Source organism: Anas platyrhynchos, chromosome 14, assembly GCF_047663525.1.
Source record: "Anas platyrhynchos isolate ZD024472 breed Pekin duck chromosome 14, IASCAAS_PekinDuck_T2T, whole genome shotgun sequence".
NCBI classification, from domain to species: domain Eukaryota; kingdom Metazoa; phylum Chordata; class Aves; order Anseriformes; family Anatidae; genus Anas; species Anas platyrhynchos.
Genome location: NC_092600.1, coordinates 19,885,031 through 19,904,272, shown reverse-complemented (window position 1 = coordinate 19,904,272; position 19,242 = coordinate 19,885,031). Strand labels below are relative to the sequence as shown.

General features: G+C 39.1%; 1 protein-coding gene across 1 annotated transcript; it reads left to right on the top strand.

The window, feature by feature from the left end:
* Window positions 1–334: 334 nt before the first annotated feature.
* Window positions 335–18,443, top strand: ADRA1B (adrenoceptor alpha 1B). The gene is made up of 2 exons (XM_005009311.6): window positions 335–1,787; window positions 17,211–18,443. Exons 1-2 carry the CDS (start codon window positions 785–787, stop codon window positions 17,771–17,773), a joined length of 1,566 nt encoding a protein of 521 aa, XP_005009368.2. The 5' UTR covers window positions 335–784; the 3' UTR covers window positions 17,774–18,443.
* The last annotated feature ends 799 nt before the right edge of the window (window positions 18,444–19,242 follow it).

The window sequence follows — 19,242 nt, the reverse complement described above, 5'->3', positions numbered from 1 at the left end:
ATTAGTCATGCCATCTCTAACATGGCGTGTGATTCACTTTGATTACAAAATAAACCCAAAGACATTTATTTAGTGACTGAAAGGCAAAGGGTGCTAGATCATTTCATACTGAAATTGTTTTTTTCACCATAACCCTCTGAGTGTATTTTCCTCAGATTATGAAACTTTTTTTTTCTTTTCTTTTTTTTTAAAAAAAAAAGCTTCCAATCCAGATTTCTATGTAGCAAATGCTTTAATTGGGGCGGATATATTCCATCTGTTTAGCTTTCAGACTTGGATCTAGAAGTTTTAACTTGAACTGCATTGCCCTCTAGCGCTGCGCCGGGGCTGGCCCCGGTGATGTCAGCAGCAGAGGCAGCGAGAGCGCAGGCAGCCGGCTCATGCAGAGCTGCCTAAGTGCTGACAAACCCTTCCTGGAGACGCATGTCACAGCAGCTAGACAGGGGCATCCTTCCAGCAGGACCACGGATGCACAAGGGAGAACAGTAAACCTGTTTTTTATTTCAGGGACGTCATGATCAAAGCAGCTACTTTGGAGCTCCAGCCAAGCCTTCTGCCTGCTAATTTCTGTTTCAACGAGTTGAGAGGAGAAATTAAGCAAGTTTGAACAGCCTATTATTTCTGACAGGCTTCAGAGGACTTCACGTTGGGCAAGTTTTACGTGCTCAAAGCTGACACTTTGCTGGAGAGATGAGCTCTCAATCCAAAGCTGGCTGGGGCATTTCAGTAACTTCTTGGGTAGAGAGGTAACTTTCCACCAAACCCAACCATCTGTGTGCTGTGCATGGGACCCAACCATACCTTGCTATGGAGGATGATTTTAAAGATGAATACCTACTTTGATGAGAAATCCAATTCATCAATACCTGGATATTTGAAAGTTTCTGCATTAAATAGTGGCAACCTTTCTGCGAACAACTCCAATGAGACAACAAGCAACCTGGATTCACCCACCCTGGATATCAGTAGGGCGATAACTGTGGGGCTCATCCTAGGTGCCTTTATACTCTTTGCTATTATAGGTAATATTTTGGTAATTCTCTCTGTTGCTTGCAATAGGCATTTAAGAATCCCTACAAATTATTTCATAATTAACCTTGCAATAGCAGATTTGTTGCTGAGTTTTACTGTCCTTCCATTCTCTGCTACATTGGAAATCCTCGGCTACTGGATTTTGGGGAGGATATTTTGTGATATCTGGGCAGCAGTTGATGTGCTGTGCTGTACAGCTTCTATTTTAAGTCTATGTGCGATTTCCATAGACAGATATATAGGAGTACGTTATTCTCTCCAGTATCCAACTTTGGTAACAAGAAGAAGAGCAATTCTAGCTCTACTAGGTGTCTGGGTCCTTTCCATGGTAATTTCTATTGGGCCTCTTTTGGGCTGGAAAGAACCAGCACCCAAGGACGATAAGGAGTGCCGCATCACTGAAGAACCATTCTACGCTTTGTTCTCTTCCTTGGGGTCCTTTTACATTCCCTTAATTGTCATTCTTGTGATGTACTGCCGGGTCTACATAGTGGCCAAAAGGACTACTAAAAACCTGGAAGCTGGGGTTATGAAAGAGATGTCCAACTCCAAGGAGCTGACTTTACGGATCCATTACAGGAACATTCATGAGGATACATTAAACAGCACCAAATCCAAGGGTCACAATCCCAGGAACTCCTTAGCTTTCAAACTTTTTAAATTCTCTAGAGAAAAGAAGGCAGCCAAGACACTGGGAATTGTGGTCGGCATGTTTATCTTATGCTGGCTACCCTTCTTCATTGTTCTGCCGCTAGGTAAGTTGGTATTCACGGGACTGTGGGGAGGGGGAGGAAGAAGGTTAGTTGTTTACTACAAAAATGTCACAAAAAAAATCAGATGAATGATAAGTACATATTTTGAGAACTGCAGTGAACACATGAAAGGGAGGGAAGTGAAAGTAATTTAATTCTGATGTTGGCTTTTTTAAAGAAGCAGAAACCTTGCAAAACGTGCAGCCTGCAGAAAGCCTGCTCATCTGTTAGCCCTCCTCATGAGTGCAGCAGATGACATATCAGGGGACGATACCTTCAAAGTTTATATATTAAATTCCCTCTAATTGATTGAATTAGCTTTCGTAAATATCTTTACAGGATGCTTTAACAAAAATTCTGGATAGGTTTGCAAAAAGTTTCAGCATTGAAATGTTCTTGTTTTAGTTCACTGTTAGATGGTCCAAGTGTAATTCAGAAAGTCTTCTGGCGTTATTAGGTGTTTTAGGTGAAAATGGGCCTGACCTAATGATGAGATGCAAAACTCCCCTGAGCTTTGGGAAGCTGAAAGAGCTCTAGTTCTCAGTTCAAACTTTATTGATCAAATTCCAAAAGCAAATTGTGAAGCCCACTGATTCTCGCAGAAAGGTTCCCTTTGGTTTCAGTAGGTCTTAGTTGAGGCATTTCAGGAGACTATCACATGCATTGTGGCAACCACTCTGTTCACTTCAGCTTCAAAATATTATTAAAGCATTCAGTGTAGCCTTTACAGTGCTCTGCATTCTCAAGTCCTCGGGAAATTTGCTTGTATTGTCTATAATACAGGCATCAGCTCTGAAATGGAACATTTTAAGACCTGTTAATATTGAATTACTAGCTCTCAAAAATATCTGTCAAAAATTCACTTCTCTGAGACACAGACAATCTGGCAGACTGAATATGGAAAGAGTTGGGGGAAAAAAAAGGGAGATGAAGCCCTTATTAATGCTCTGTATTCGTGTTTACTTAGTTACCATACCAAAATATTTCTAATTGAGTGGTAAGTGAATACTTTTAGAGACTTGTAGAAACCTAAACTGAGTTCAACTGCATGGTCCTGATCAAGTGTTTTAGAATTACGATTTCAGTAAGTATGTAATGTCATCTAGACGAGAATCTCTGTTGCAAGACAAATACTGAAGCTACTCCAGAGCAACTTTATCATCTCTAGCTTAGTGTATCTAAAGCTGAAAAATCTTAGTAACTCAAGATCTGCAAAAAGCTAATACTGAGAATGTGACATATTCCAAACAGAAGGAAAACTGTGAGCAAAGTTATCTTTGGCTACTGAAGTTTAAGTCCTTGCACTGCCTCTTAAAGAAAGGTTATGACAGAGAACAAGTTTCCAACTATTGCAAAAATACACACCTAAATGAATAGAAACATGTTTTCACCACATATGCTAGCAGCACAACCAGTGGCAGCAGCAGGTATGTATCGAGTTGGTCATGATTACCCAATAAAGTACATGTAGGTTAGCATCTCCTCCTTGATTTTGAATTATTGAGGGAACTCAGGGGAAAAAAAAAAAAAAAAAAAAAAAAAAAGTCAGCATGAATACAACAGAACCTATCCTTAGCTAGCAGAAGCCAGTACTGTTCCTGATGCTATTCAGCAAACACAGATGCAGACCAGTCCATTAAAAACATTTTGCTCACAGCAGGACAGAACCAACATGAGAAACAAGTTTCTTGAAAGAGTCAGTTTCCCCTTAGAGGGAGAAAGTCCTGGACTTCCCCAGGATGTTTAATGGGTCACTGCTTAATACACCTGAGTGGAGAAGTTATTGCTTGTCACAGTTTGATTTTCTCTCTCATCTCACTTGTGTCCAAGGCTCCAGTGAGGTGATAGGATGCAAGCCTCCACTGCAGCAGGCTGCATGCTGGCAGCAGTGCCTGGCAGGCTGAAGGGCTAACGGGCTGCTGTGGGCTCTGACCTGGCATTGCCTGCATGTCTGCAACCCCTAGCACACTCACACCAGAGCTGGGAACTCCTGGTGCCTCACTGAGCTGTGGTTCAGAAAGAGTTGCTATTGTTAATTAGTATTAGAAGAGTGAAAAAATCATCATCTCAGTACGGCAGTGTAAACTGCTGGCTCTCCTGTTCTCTGTTTAGAAATCATTTCAGGGGGGCAACTCTTTACTGACAGCCTTTTTTCTATGAAAGGGAGGAAATGAAGGTATGCGCAGTATCAAACATTACATCCACGTGAATTTAAATAGTAGGTACCTCCTCTTTGTTTTGCTGACTTGAAATAAGGCTGTTTTTGTTCCTTGTCCCTGATTTCTTTTTCTAAACTCTCCTGAACCTTGTACTTCTTGTGTCTGTGTACCAGTGCAAAGCTCATTAATGGTGTTAGGGATGACTAAAGCATTGCATACTAATGCAGTTGGGGAAAATACCTTTTCCTGACATGCATAATTCAGCTATTCTTAACTGGAGGACTGGGTCGATCAGCGGAGGAGGACTTTTTAAAGAGCTTAATACAGCTGTGTGTTGTATTTTTCATACCAGAAATCTTCTGCTGTGCATCTTGAAGACAAAAACTTAAACAAGAAGCTATTAAGAACCCTTACAAAAAGCCCACAATAGTATAGAATCACTTTCAGTGACAGGCAGAATTGAAAACATATCAATGATTTATGAAACTCTCTATAGGCACCCTGGGCTACTCTAATCACAGTCTCCCCGCTTGTCAGTGCAGGACTGCAAACTACAATACCTTTTCTGCTTCTGAATCTAGACTAGATATTTACCTTCACTGTACTGGAAGGCTTCTTCCTCAGTCTGTATTTTTCACACCTTATATCTGCAACTTTAATCTAAATCATACCATCATATCCACATCCTTACAACTTGTGCTCCTTGTTTCACTCAGTAATGCAATGACTCTGCACAGTGGTGTTAGCAGAGCAGCTCTGGACTTCTGAGGATTTAACCACAAAACATTTGACAAGTCAGTAATTCTCATTTCTTCAGCACCCCAAAACCATGTCTTAATAAATCTGATTATATGTAGCTTTTTTCATGTCAAAAGTGTTCTCAGCTGTTCTAGTTTGCCAGCCAAAATTATAATTCTTCAGTTGTGACACTTTAATATACTCCACAGCTACTCATTTTGATATCCCAGACAAAGGATCACTGCATCAGGTGGCAGATGTATACTGGGAACCGACATGGTGTTGAAAGCAGGGATATTGCTTGAATAAATATTCCACAAAAAAAAAGGAAAAAAATAATATTAGCACTGACAGTGGTTTTCAAGCAGGAATCAAAAGGCTCTGTGAGGAAAGCTCTGAAAGAAAGAGTTCTGTATACAGCTACAGGGAGGAATTCGAGCACTGACACTGTGATGTGTTGAGCATCATGAAACTATCAGCGCAAAGAATGACCCACAATCTCTTTTTTGTCCAGAGCTGGATGACTGAACCACACTTCCTTTGGTGTTAAGCACCTGATAATGCAGCAAAACTGGTATCAATGAGAATTTGTTTTTATTCCACTATTTATCAGATATCATTTCCAGATAGAAATAGAGCTACGGAATGCCCTTGTTGTGCACATTCATAAATGCTCCATGGCTTTGTAAACTGTCATCTTTGCAACCCAAAATTATTTGTGGTACAGCATAAAAAATAAAATGAAGACATATGTGTCTTCAAGACAACTGCTTGTGCCACAAATTCAGTGACCCAGCTTTGAAGAGTAAATATCCTGCTTCTTCAAAATAAATGTTTCTTTTCTTTCCCCTCATACAAATTTGTGTTTGGCTATCAGAACTATATTAAATATGCATTGCTGAAAAATTGAAAGAAAAATTAAGGATTTTTATCCAAAGACTAGAGCTCAGCAGATATAAGGTATCATTCAGTAAAACTTCCTCCTTTAAACAAAGATCCAGTTTATGCCAATAACTTTATTTAAAAAATTAATCAGAAATGAAAGATCATATGTTTCCCCCTAGCTACTTGGTAAAAGTTTAGTCCCATTCCTGTTAAATGAGGCATCAGACAGAGCTTGCCAGCTCCCAGCTGTAGACCTCACACAACACACAAATGAAAATACACAAAACCCACCACCTCCACTACTTTCACCAAAGCACATGAACTTCCCCAGCCCATTGCTTAACTCTAGTGGAGATCAGCAGTCTTACTTGCTTCCATGCTCAGAACCTAACTGCCCCTGCTCCCAGAAAACCTTTCATCTTATCCACTAAAGTCAGAAATAAAATTGTCATATCTTAACTGGCAGTAGGATAAAGTCCCAAGAGCCTCATAATGAAGATACAACTGTTTTGACTATCTTTATATATTAAGTTTTTGAAGCCTCTCTACAGAATAATAAAAAAGAACATAAAAATATTCTGCATGCTACAGGTCAGCCAATACAAAATGATTCTTAAAATAAAATGTTGTTTGAGCACAGTATGTAGATTTATGGTACATCAGGCCAACCTCTGCATCTCTGCACCAAGAATACCAAATTAGGCTGCTCAGTTTCCCATGGGAAACATTTCCAGGCATTAGGTCCACTGCTATCACTGCTTCTGCTTTCTGCAAGGCTTCCAGCCTGCTTTGTCTTCCACCTCATTTTTGTCTTGCCTTGTCTTCACCTCACAAAGTAGCCTAACTCTCTAGATTTCTTGTAATGGTCACACAGGACTGGGAGGACTTAATGATACGCGTTGCAATCTGACCCTCTGCCCTCTTGTAGGTGCATCTGGTACAACGTCCAATCACACAGGTGACAGCAGGAACCTTCTCCTCCTGTTTTCTAGCCAGAAGCCTAAATATGAGCACTTCTTGACCCGTACAGCATGTTTTGCCACAGGGAGAACTAGCTTATTTCAAGGTGATTCATTTTACTACTAAAATAAACTCCCTTAAGCCCTGGTTTGAGCCTTCTGTCCAAAAGTAAATTGCATCCCTGGGATCCCAGTTACCAATTACAGAGCTCTACTTTTTAGAATAAATATGTTTCATCAAAGCAGGTGAAACTCCACAAATTCCAAAGGCTTGGGCACTTCTTATGCAAACTTTCATTTGCAGGTCAGAGGACCAAAGGGCAATCTGAAAGCATACAGCCTTAGGAAAGTAAATCTGCAAAGCAGTACAGAGAAATGTGAATACAGAAAAATCCACTTGTGATGACTGCTCAATGGCAGGGCATCTTCCTGTCTCAGGTGTGAAAGATGGGATTCTCAAGAACACGACTGCAAGATGACCATAACATAGGAGCATGAACCAGACCAGCAGTGGTAATGAAGGAACAAAGTCCTGCTACTACTTCCATCAAACCATGTCTGCCGCTAGAAAAAAAATGTTGTGGCTAAACACCAGGGACTCTTAATGGAGATAGCAGAAAAAGATACTGCAGTTTCCAGGCCCACAAAGCAGACCCAGTAGTGTTCTTTATTGAATCAGAAAGCTCCAAGGCAAAAAAAAAAAAATCAGGACAGAGCCACTGGATAGCAAGAGGATATCTCAAAACTATTGAAATCAAAGACAGGAGAGAAGTGAGAATTTGAGAGGGAACACTGCTTTGAGCATCCAGCAAGGCAGTGGACACAAGGTTCTTGTGCTATGGGCTTTTGCAAACACATGCCATTGATCAGGTTAGTAGTCATGATGATGATGAAAGCACTGAGTAAATAAATACATGTGCATACAGTGCTAAAGCATCAAGGCCATACCACAGGATATCAGCTGTATGCTCTTTAGTGCACCTATCTGTGAAATACAGACATGAACAAAAAATTCATCTTTTTTTAGTATCTTCACTAAAGTCCTGCTCCATCATCCACTGCAAGATTTAGAGCTATTTTGATGGGCTTTTATGTGACACCTAGAAACTGAAAAGCAGTAACAATCAGTCTCAAGTTGCAAAGGAGAAAATATAATGGAAGTTCATACAGCATCTTTGTAGCAGTGTTATTCAATTCCCTGCTAGAGTCCTATTGTTTACCAGTGATGTCCAAGACAGATTGCCTCAGCTGTGTCAGAACGGAGAAGGGGAGAAAAAGACACCGAAGCATGCCCAGTAATTGAAGATATTTAAGTATAATAAATGAAATGTCAGCAGACTTAGATTAGCTTTTCTAGACTCCTTTAATCAGCTAATCCTTTGCAAAACAAGCATAAGCTCAGCCCATATTCTTTCTAGTTAGCAAGCTGCTGAAGTCTGTAACTCTTCAGGACAAAATAATAACAATATTCTATCTCTGTCCCTACCTACTGTCAGTTTTAGAGTGCTGAACAAGATTCTTCCTAAACTTGTTCTTGATTTTACCATACTTTTGTAATGGCAACACAGTTTACAAAAGTATATTCTCTCTGTGGTGTACGCCATCATAGGCATTCTGGACAGAGAAGCGGTAGCTATACCTATTAACAAGGATGTTCGGAGTTTGTGTCAAAACTCTAAGCACTTGATGGATTTTTCTATATCTCATGTATTTTCCAAATCTCACTCATATCTCCGTATTTTGTTATTGAAGACATACTCAGAATTTTTGTTAACATAACAGATACAGATAGGGCATGAAAAACCTCAGCTCTGTTGCATTTTTATTTAGTTATGCATCCTAAGGCAATCCACAGACACACCAATGTACTCCAAAGCCACATACAAATTGCTCACTATCATTACCAGATTGCAGTTAGCGGTTTTAACTATCTTCCCTTTCATTTTCTTTATTGAATTTTATTCTACTGATTTTGGATGCTCTTCCTAGTTCTCAAGATCTTTTTTTCACTGTTATACTGACACTGTTCTCCAGAAGGTCTGCAGTCCCATTGGCTCTTATTTTTATAACCATTCTCTCTACTTCGTCCTCTGATGTTTGTAAACTGTGGGGTTTCTTTCCTATATCCAGTGGAATGTAAACAAACACTGAATGCTGGAAGGAAAAAAATTAGGAGATTGAGAAATCCAATTAGCTTTAAAACCTTGGCATGCCAACTTGGCCAAGCATGCAGTAAAAAGGACCACAGAAAGCTTAAATAAAAGACTAACATCCTTTCCGCATTCTGTAAACTTACAATAAACCTGGTCAGAGGCAGCTTATTAGTTTTATAGAGAGAGTTTTACTAGCTATATACATGTAGCACTCGTAGCTTCCCTGTTCATTAAGCAGCCGTAACTCAGCTGCTACCAACAGGTATGGATACAGCAGGAATCGCAGCGGGAACTGCAGGGGAGAGGTGGAGGTTCCTGGCCAGGCCATCAGCAGTCATCTACTGCCTAACACCAAGAAAAGGCTCTTTTCAGAGCAATGATGATTTCCAGCATAAAACAAGTTTCTTGCATTTCATTTTTTGCAAAATGTTGCCTTCTTGAGAACAGGTTGAGAGACGGGGTTTGATATCGCTGATGCTTCCTGCTTTTCATGTTTCAGGACTCGCTATCATTTTGCAATGCTTTCAACGCTACAGCAATTTTTAAAACACTGGAATTTTCTCCTACGGAGAACATTGAAAAGGTCAGATTTAACTCTGGTTGGAAAGGCTCCATGCTGCAATAAAATGTAATAGTCATCTGGGCTGAATGAAGGAGGATTATGTTTGCCTTCCTGGGATACCTTAACCATTTACATTTGACCAGATTCTATAAGAAAACTTCCAAATACTTATTAGCAAATTCTCTGCCTACTTCTCCTTTATAGTATACAGACAAGATGGTGGCGTTCTCTCCAAAATACCTCCATTCAGCAGTACAAGTTTTAAATTTTCTACTTGTTATTAATAGGCACAAGTAGTTTCAAATTTTATGTCTTGTTTTAAAGATTAAGACAATGGTGGAAACCAGTGCAGTGAGGCTCTCTTTCTACACGGTTATTGTTTCACAACATATTTTATTGTAGTTGGTTTGCCATTACTGGAATATCAAGTGACACACAGCACAGCACTGAACTCCAGACCATTCTGTTTCAGTAAAAACAAATGCTGTATTTGTTCCAGTAAACAACATCCACTCACCCTAGTCTGTCTCACAGCTAAGCAGAACCAGATTTAAAGTTTTTGAAATATGAATTTTTGTAAGTGGTAGAAAACATATCACATGACAACCCAAAATTATTCATAGAGATTTCTTATCCTTAAATCTAGGAAATTCATGGTGGTACTCCTCCTCAAATGCCCAACCATTATCTAATCTAATTATCAAATACTTCATTCTGAATACAACTGATAATTCTGGGTAATTTATAGATTTAATTGCTATCAAATACACAACTTATATTAAAAATGGATGTTTAATTAATAGAAAAGCAATTATCACAATAGAAAGTGGTTTGAAAATAGATGAGCCATTGGAGTTAAGAACTGAACAAGACATGAGAGGAGAAGGAACTATTTAAAATGAAAAGAAAGAAACAAATAACTGGGAAGTGAATACACCAAGGTGGGAAAAGAAAAAAACAGAGGTATTAAAGAGAAGGCAGACAGTAAAGGAGAATGTGCCTAATTTTGGATTAATTAACCATCAATAGTGTAAAATGTTGCTCCCACTAGGTACAAATAATAAATACATGGCACTCTTGAAAATCCACACTCACAGGATACCCTTGCCTATGAAGATGACTCAGATGAATATAACACAGGATGTAAAACTATTCAGATGTCCCTATCAGATGCAAGCTGGCAGCACGTTGGGCTGTATCAGCAGGAACAGAGCCAGGAGATGGAGGGAGGTGATTGTGCCCTTTTAATTTAACACTCATTAGAGCATGTCTGCAACAGGGCATCCATGCAGAAAGCTGTGTTACAGGTAAGACAATAACCTGAAGCGAGTCCAGTGGAGGTGACCAAGGATGTTGGAGCCTGGAGCATATTGTGTGAGGAGAGGCTGAAGGGACAGGGCTTCTTCAGCATGGAGCAGGGAGGGCTTCAGGGGACCTAAGGAAGCATCAACTTCTTGATTTTTTGGTCTAAAGTATAAATATATGTATATATATTCCTTGCATGAAGGATGAAGGAAGGAGATAAAACCACAGCAGAACCTAGGGATATTTCATAGATGACTATCTGGTGTCACAAACAACTGTTGGTCATTTATCCACACTTGTTTATTTCCTCTGCGTGGCTGGAAATAGCTCACAGAGCACAATGGCACAGAAAGATCAGAAGTGTTTGTAAAAGTTTTGTTTAACTCATAAACATTACCTTATTATATCTTACTTTTAAGGCTTAAACTCCAGCTAATTACTGTAGTACGTGGTCACCTTCCACACAACTGGAGCACGTTTTGTCCCTTTTCCTGGAAGGAACTGGAGGGGTGGGAGTGCTTGGTGAGTTGGTTGCATTGACTGGTCTAATTTTGATGCTAAGCTCTTTCTTTCATAAAGTGGAAGTGGAAACTCAAACATGTCCTGTGTACTACTCTTTCATCAGGAACCTCACCAACTATTACGTTAAGGATCCTTAAATAGAAAGTCTTAACTTTCCCACCCTCCTTTCTGTACGAATATAGCGGTCAGTGGAGAGAGGTAGCAATGAAGCAGATATTTAGATAGAAGAAAAGTAACAGAACAGGAAAAAATATGAGAGAGCAGTGTGTGGGAGTATTTATTTACACATGTGTACGTGTTTCACCTCTGTAGAGGGCAACATCAAAACTTCCTTCAGTGATGAGTTTTTTTAATTAAAAGGATTGGGATTAAGGCAGTCCAGAAGATTTTCCTGCTGCTCACCCTGCTAATTTAGGGATTGTTCCAAACTCCACTGAAGCCTTTATGAGCCTTTACAAAGGCTTTCAAGTACTCCCACTGACTCCAGTGGACTCTGAATGTTAATAGCTCAGTGATGTTCTGGCCAGTAACTCTGCAGAATGTGTGAATACCACTGACATGCCAAATTGTTTCCCACAACATCCCGTAATCTCATTGAGGGTGCTTTACTTACCTTCAGCGTAATAAAACATTCATTATAAAAAACAGTCAGACCCTAAATGAAATTACCTTTTACTAAATGAAATATTTCTTAATTCCTTTTCATGATATTTGCTGTTGCTCAGTGTGTTTCCAGACCAAATAGCTCTGTCAAGTATGGTGAGCACAGCTTGTTAAATTAATGGTCAAAATACAATAAAACCTGATCAAGTTGATTGAGTTTCTAAAATATTTCCTGTTCTGCAATTTTGCTGGATGCAGGCTTTGCAAAAACTTCAGCGGTGTAAAAGGTGCAATCAGAGGTTAGTTTGTGGTGCTATGTTTAATTTATCACAGGGTTTTGCTCATCAAAATAAGAGGGTAGAGAATACACATTCCCTTTGAGTGAAGCTGTTAAACATGAAGCATCAGGAAAGAGATTTTGAGCAAGGGAGTCACTCTGGCTACTCACCTCACAAATAAATCACCCAGAAGATAGTAATAGGCAACATTTTTCAGCCATTTTGAAAAGCAATCTAAATCAGTACAGGGAAATACTTGATCTGTTTATCAGGCTGTGATGGGAAAATAGTTGGAGATTAGGGGAGGAAATATTAGTTTGATGTTTATAGAGAGTGTGTGGTAGGCTTAGCTTTATCATTTTATCAAGGTACCAAAATAGCCCCCAGTTGTTTTCTCCTGACAGGTTAATTATGAGGTAAAGCCAGTGTCCAGTTAAATAAAAGGTATTGTTGTTAATTCCCAGAACAAGGTAGGGAAAAGGGTAATGTTAAAAATACTCAAGCTCATCAAAATATTTTTCATATCTTTATATGGTGAAAGGCAGTGGTGCTTTGTATAATAGTCACCAAATTAACCCATATTTAGAAGCACATGGCACGTATAGTGACTTGCAACTAAACCACCTTCTGGATAATTCAGAACATCTTTTCTTCTCTCTGTGTAGAGAATTCAGGCTGGGATTCCAACCAGTAAGGAAGGACTGAATACAAAAAACTCAAACTTTCCAAAGCCTTGAAGAAAATAAATGCCCAAATTAATATTGGACTTGGACATTCCATTTTTCTAACAGTTAATCCTCAGCCTAAATAGTGGTTATATTTACCAACGGGATCTAAGACTTCAGTGTAAGTGGGATTCCAGTACTGCAGATGTAAAACTCTGCTGGGTTGCCAAAACTTAAGCCATAAAGTTTTCCTGATGAACAGTTATAGCCTGCAGAGCTAATCAGAGAAAGCAGGACAAGAAGGGATCTGAAGAGGTCATGCAGGGCATCCTCCAACCCAAAGGCTGGGTCAGCCATACATAAATCAGGAGATGCGTGTCTGCTCTGTTTTTAAGAGCCTCCAGGGTTGGATTTTTACACCCTTCTAAGGCAGTATGTTCCCGAACTTTCCTGTCTTGGTAGACTGAAAGTGTTTCCCAAGCTGTACTCTTGATTTGCCTTGCTGCAATTTGAATCACTGCGCTCACTATATTAGCCACTGTGGACATGGAAAAAAATAATAATTTAATTCCTCTTTGTATATAAGTTTTATGCTCTTAAATACTAATTGTTGAGTCTCTTCTCAGCTCTTTTTATTCACTATGATGTATCTCAAAATTGCTATATTTCATAGCATTTGTAGGTTTCACTAGTGGTCCTCTTTGTTAGCCAAGGATTCCTTCATAGGTGGGGCTTTGCTAAGGTCATGTAGCAATTGCATACAACTGTACAGCCAGAGATGGGGATTAACTAGTTTCTGTTGATCTCAGGAAATACTCCTGAATTCTGCTTTTTCTTTGGGTGGTGGCAAAGGTAGCAGGAGTCACCAACACTGTTTGAATGCACTGTACTGCCCATCATGTGTTCTAGCAGTTAAGAGTTGTGCCAGATCTCATGGTTTCATTCCTGGTAAAACAAAAACTTTCTTCCTGGTGAAAATTATTTAGCACACGACCTTCAGCTGATTGCTTTTACCTTCCTCCAGCTCTTATTTCCCACTGGTAAAATCAGGAGGATGGTATAAAGGCAGGATGATTGACAGATGAAAAGTGCTACCTGACAGCAAGTGAGGTATGCTCCCATATGTGAACTTATTCTCACTTGTATTACAGTGACCTTGCTTATTGCTACAGCCTTCTTGGAATAATTGCCTTCCACCTGGTTTTTGAAAACCTAGGAAGTAAAAGTGCATTATACGGTAGACAAAATTCATAGATAAAGTTCTTCTCCCTTTATGGCAGTGTACATATATACACACACATATATACAAGGAAGAGTAGAAGAATGATGTAGAATTCTGTCAAGCTTTAATGTAAATAAAAGAAATGAGACATTAACAGATTGGTATATAAAACAGCTTTTTAATCAAATTAATATTCCTTGTTCAGAAAAGCATATTTCTTCCTTGCCTTCTTGTGAAAACAACACAATAGCTTCTGTATAATTTAAACAAGCAGCATTTACATTTTTCATGGTTCTGCAAACAGCACAAAGTGGAGAACAAAGTAGTCATTAATGATCATTAACTCCTTGAAATTTTTTCCCAAATTTCTTAGTTTCAGAACTTTTCTACCATTGTAACTAAATTCTGATGCTTATTTTTAAATTATACCACCACGCAACTTTCCTAACTAACGTATTTCCAAGTTTTCTTGTTCATGACTCATCTAGGGTCACAATAGCTTTTAAACAATCAATCGGTGCTTAGTAATTTTTCAAGAATCAGGACAGAACACAAGGTGCCTCTGTCACTCAGGGTCGTTATGAGGAAGCTCTCTACACTTCTGTGTTGCTGCCCTTTAATATAAAAGAGCTTTGAAAATGCTTGCTGCAGCTGCTGAAAATAGCCTGCTGTCATTTTTTTTCCAAATGACATTTGAAAAACAGATTATTGTAAAAGACAGACATAAGCTCCTTACTTTTTTTCTTTTTTTTTTAAAAAAAAAAAAAAATGGAACACATATTTCTTCCAGCAGTTTACAAAGATTAAGCTTTTTTCAGCACTCAGCTTTTTACATTTTTCCCTACTTGGTCTCTTAGTTTTTACAGTACGTGGTTATATTTGGTTCATGTGTGATACTGATTACACAAGTATAACCCAGTTGTCTGCATTGGTTCCCAGTTTTCCTCGATAGCTTAGCTTATTTTATTTGCCCTTAGGGAATTTCACAAATTTTTTCAGTAAATATTCTTAATATTTTATTGAAAGCTATACAACAGCATTTACTATGTCTGTATTTAACCTGCCTAAAAAATACTTAAGTCTGGAAGAGGAATGTCCCATAGATTTTCAATTATTAGAGTATAAGAGAAAGGCAAACCAACTGATCTGGAAGAAGTCATCACTGTCCATTCAAAATTTACACATAAGAAAAAATGGAAGCTCTTCAGCCACTTCATGAAGTTTACTGGGTTTTAAGAGTTAAAAATCATTTACATTTCAGGGGAGCTCCAGAAAACAATTTAAGAAATTTATCAAGATGAGCTCCATTAAGTTCCTTGGTGTACATAATTATATTTTTTACTTGTTTTGTACGGTCACAAAGCTTTTCTCTAAATCGAAGATAAAACATTAATAATTCTTTACAAAATGAATCCTGAAAAGGTTTGCAACTGTGCATGTGGGAGATTTTGGAAGATCTTCCTTATCTTGGTTGCAGTTTTTAACTTGGATCAACTTTTTCTAAAGCTTTATAAGAATCTGATAATAATTTATTGGCTTATTTGGTGCAATCACATGAATTGTTTCTGGATCTTTCATCAAATAGTATTTAACACTAACAATACACAGTTTAAGTGCTTGCATCACTTTGATTAATTGACTGGAAATTTATCAGCCATAACTCATTGTTTCTCCAGTATTTCTTATGTTCTACTTAGTACTTTCTGCAGTATCAATCAGCGCAGACATAGGATCTCAAACAAATGGAGAGAAGACACATGTCAAACCCTGTACATCATTAGCAGTAACAAAGCAAGAAGGGATGTGAATTTAGCTTACAAAAGTCTTGCACGTGATATAAAAACCAAGTGTAGGAGTTACAAAAGAAGTACTATAAACCTTGCAATTTAAAACTTCCATTTTAACCTTAAGGGGTGACATGATGCTTAGCTCCAAGGTCATAGGCAGAGATAGTGTTAAGCAGCAGCATCCCCATACGCAACCAGGGGAAAAAAATATTATTCTGGATCCACAGGATCTGTCCTGGATCCTGTTACCCAGGTGGGAGGAGGGAAACAGACTCTCCAGAGAGTCAATACCATTTTAGTACCTTATTTTCTGAGCCAGCTCAGGGACTAATTGACACACTGAGGTCAGCGGATGTGTGAGGAGCAACATGTACTTACCTGGCTTCCTTGTGAGCAAAGGAGACTCGGACCCCTATAGTCAGGACCTGGTCAGAATTGCCCTCTGTATGTCACAGTATCCGCAGTGACATGTAAGAGTTATTTACCCAAGTAGCTGGGAAATGCTTTTGCATAGTTTTCAGGCACTAGCCATGGCCTCTACATTGCTATGAGACATGGGAAACATGCCTAGAATCACACTCCTCCCCGTTAAGGCATCTTGACAGTCACAACTGACTCAGCTGCTTTCACAGCCCAGGGAATCTGAAACTACTCCAGCATATGTGTTGCACTTCTCAGAGATGTGACACTCGGGTTTGAGCATCACCTTCCACTTGAAAAACCTCTACAAATCAAATTCCACTTCTTGAAAGGAGGCTTCTCCCCTGAACCCCTGCTCTGTGATTACTTTACCAGACACAAAGGTATTTTCCCAGATGGATAACTACTGAATGTCTGCTCTGCTTTAAAAGAATTCAGACATTCTTTTATAGAGCTCCAATTGCTAAATATAGTTGATCAGTTAAATGCTTTTAATGCTAGAAGTACATGAAATGGATTTCCCAGTACGTGTTTTTCATTTGGGCAGCTTCTGTAGGTAAACTATTTGGTCATGAACAGAAGAGGAAATAATCTCTTTGTTTGGGTTACATCATTTTTATAATTGGCTGAGATATATGACCTACCACAATTAACTTCTGGTTTCAAGAGGTTTGTACCCCTCTAATAATCTAGTGCGGTGATGTTTATGAGCTGCACAAGTATGTATAAGAGGTAGTAAGGTACATCTGGGCACATATATTCCCAGAAGCCTGGGAATATTTAGATCTTTTTCTTCAAAAGGTGATAGTTAATAGCTCTTTGCAGAAGGCATGACCTTGTTCTATGTGTGCATCATACAGCAGCTCGAACAATGAACATTTTGTGTCTTTCACCTGTATTTTATTTTAATTCTACACGACTCTTTATTTTAATTCTACATTAAATACGTGCTCCTTTATATTTTGGATGGTGGATAAAGCAGTTCCTTGTTAGCTTTTAAAATAACACAGATAGCATGTTATTACTAAAAGACCAAAAATGAAAGCTGCATGCATTAAAGATATTTAACAAATAGATTCTAACAGTGATCTGATGGGACATTTACCTTTCCTAAAAACAGACAAACCATTTATCTCACATATTGTCTCTGCTTGTTTCTTCTGAACAGGATCTCTGTTTTCAGCTCTGAAGCCCCCTGAAACAATCTTCAAGGTGATTTTTTGGCTTGGCTACTTTAACAGCTGCTTGAATCCAATCATCTACCCTTGCTCAAGCAAAGAGTTCAAGAGGGCGTTCATACAGATCCTAAAATGTCAGTGCCACCGTCGAAAGCAGTTGGGGTGGTGGGCCTACAGCTACAGAAACTGGAATCGGTGCTCCTTTGAACACCCTAGGAAGGACTCTCTGGAAGACAGTGGGAGTTTCTTAAGTGGCAGCCAAAGGACATTATCTTCAGCATCTCCCAGCCCTGGTTACCTGAGCAAAATCACTCACCCACATATGGAAATGTGCACATTCCAGGAATGGAAAAACTCCAGCTCGTTCCTGAGCCCCTTACAAGAAAGCAGCAGACAAAAGGATCCATACCAGTTCTTCACCTTCAATCTCTTACCAGAGCACAACGGACACATTGCTGCTAGCAGCCAAGCTTCCAGCAACAGGGACCCCGAGGCCATTTGTGACACACTGAATGGTAAAACTGACTGCAAAGCAAACAGGATGCTGGACTGATCAGATTCTGAACCATCTTCGCAGTCTCAGGTCTCTTCATATGCTATCTGTTTGACATTTAGCCCTGGTGAAGAAAGAGACCTTTGCACAATTTCCCAGCATGTTATTAGAAGGAAGCCAGCAAGGAACAGGCAGATTAATGTCACAAGAGTGGCAAAGTCTAGGGGCTAACCGTATTCCCAGTTAATTGCCAAAGAGGCTACTGAAGCAAGCACAGAATGCATGGAAGGAGCTGGATAAACCCAGGGAAGTGCACAGGCAATTATTTAGCTATTGTGGAAGTGCTGTAGAACAGCTGAACACACATGTATATATAAAAAAAGTATAAATACGAGATTGGGCAGGGGAAATGTGTATGAAAGTGTGTGTGTACACGTGTGCTAGCTGCATATTTGGATGCCTGAGAGTGGAAGTGAGCAACGCAGCTGTGTAGTGTTGTTTGTACCTCTCCAGGGTACTAGTTGCCACTGATTTTGCCTGTAAAAATCTTGCTGTTGTACTTCACTGTACATTTGCACTTTAGAAATGGAAGACAATGTCTTAATTAAAGATTAAAGTAATTTCGCAACAATTTAAGCACTTGCACATATCACTATAGAACTGGAATTTGGCCAAGTTCCCTCACCACAATGCTAAATCCAAAATAAAACACTTGTGGCAGTTAAATTTACCATTGTAACTCCTAGGATGTTCTTGAATCTCTCTAGAGTTGCTTCCCTGCCATTCCCTTCTATCAACAGTTGTGAACTCCTCTATCCTTCACCGCGTTCTTTTTTGTAAGTTTGAAAATACCACCAATGATAAGAGCTCAGAATCTACATGTCAGCACATCAGTAACTGTCCTGAAAAATGTACAGGCTACCAGAAGATCTGATTTCTAAAAGCAACACTCGTAAATCCCTCCCTCATAAACAGTGTGGTGAACTCAGTACAAAAGAGCACTGACCGCTGGAGGCCCAAAACCCGGCTTTAAAACAAATGTGCTGAGCCCTTGGTTCTTTCAGCACAGTTGGAAAACAGCACTGCTCTCTTAGAGGCTTTTAATTTGCCACTTAGGTAAGAAAAGAAGGTATAGAAACAATGCAGTATTATAAGAGTTTCACTGCCATTAATAGTTTTGTGCTCAATAATACAATACTGTAACATAATTCCCAAGAATATCATCTATGACATTTTAGGTCATATTTGGAATTTACTTTTGTCTCTTGCAACTAAATGTCAATCATGAACCTAATGACTGATTTTTTATTTATTTATTTTATTCGAAGTGGTATAAACCATGAAAATTGGCATTTACTCCTTTCTCCAACTGAGACTTTTCCCCCTTTGGAATATTAGTGACATTTTTAAAGCCTGAAACAGAGAATGAACCATAAACAGATGTACTAAAACACCCAGGGACAGTGGAACAATGCTAGGTCCCAAGGGAGAGCCATTTCCTTTTGTTTCCTTAAACGTGTATTCTCAAA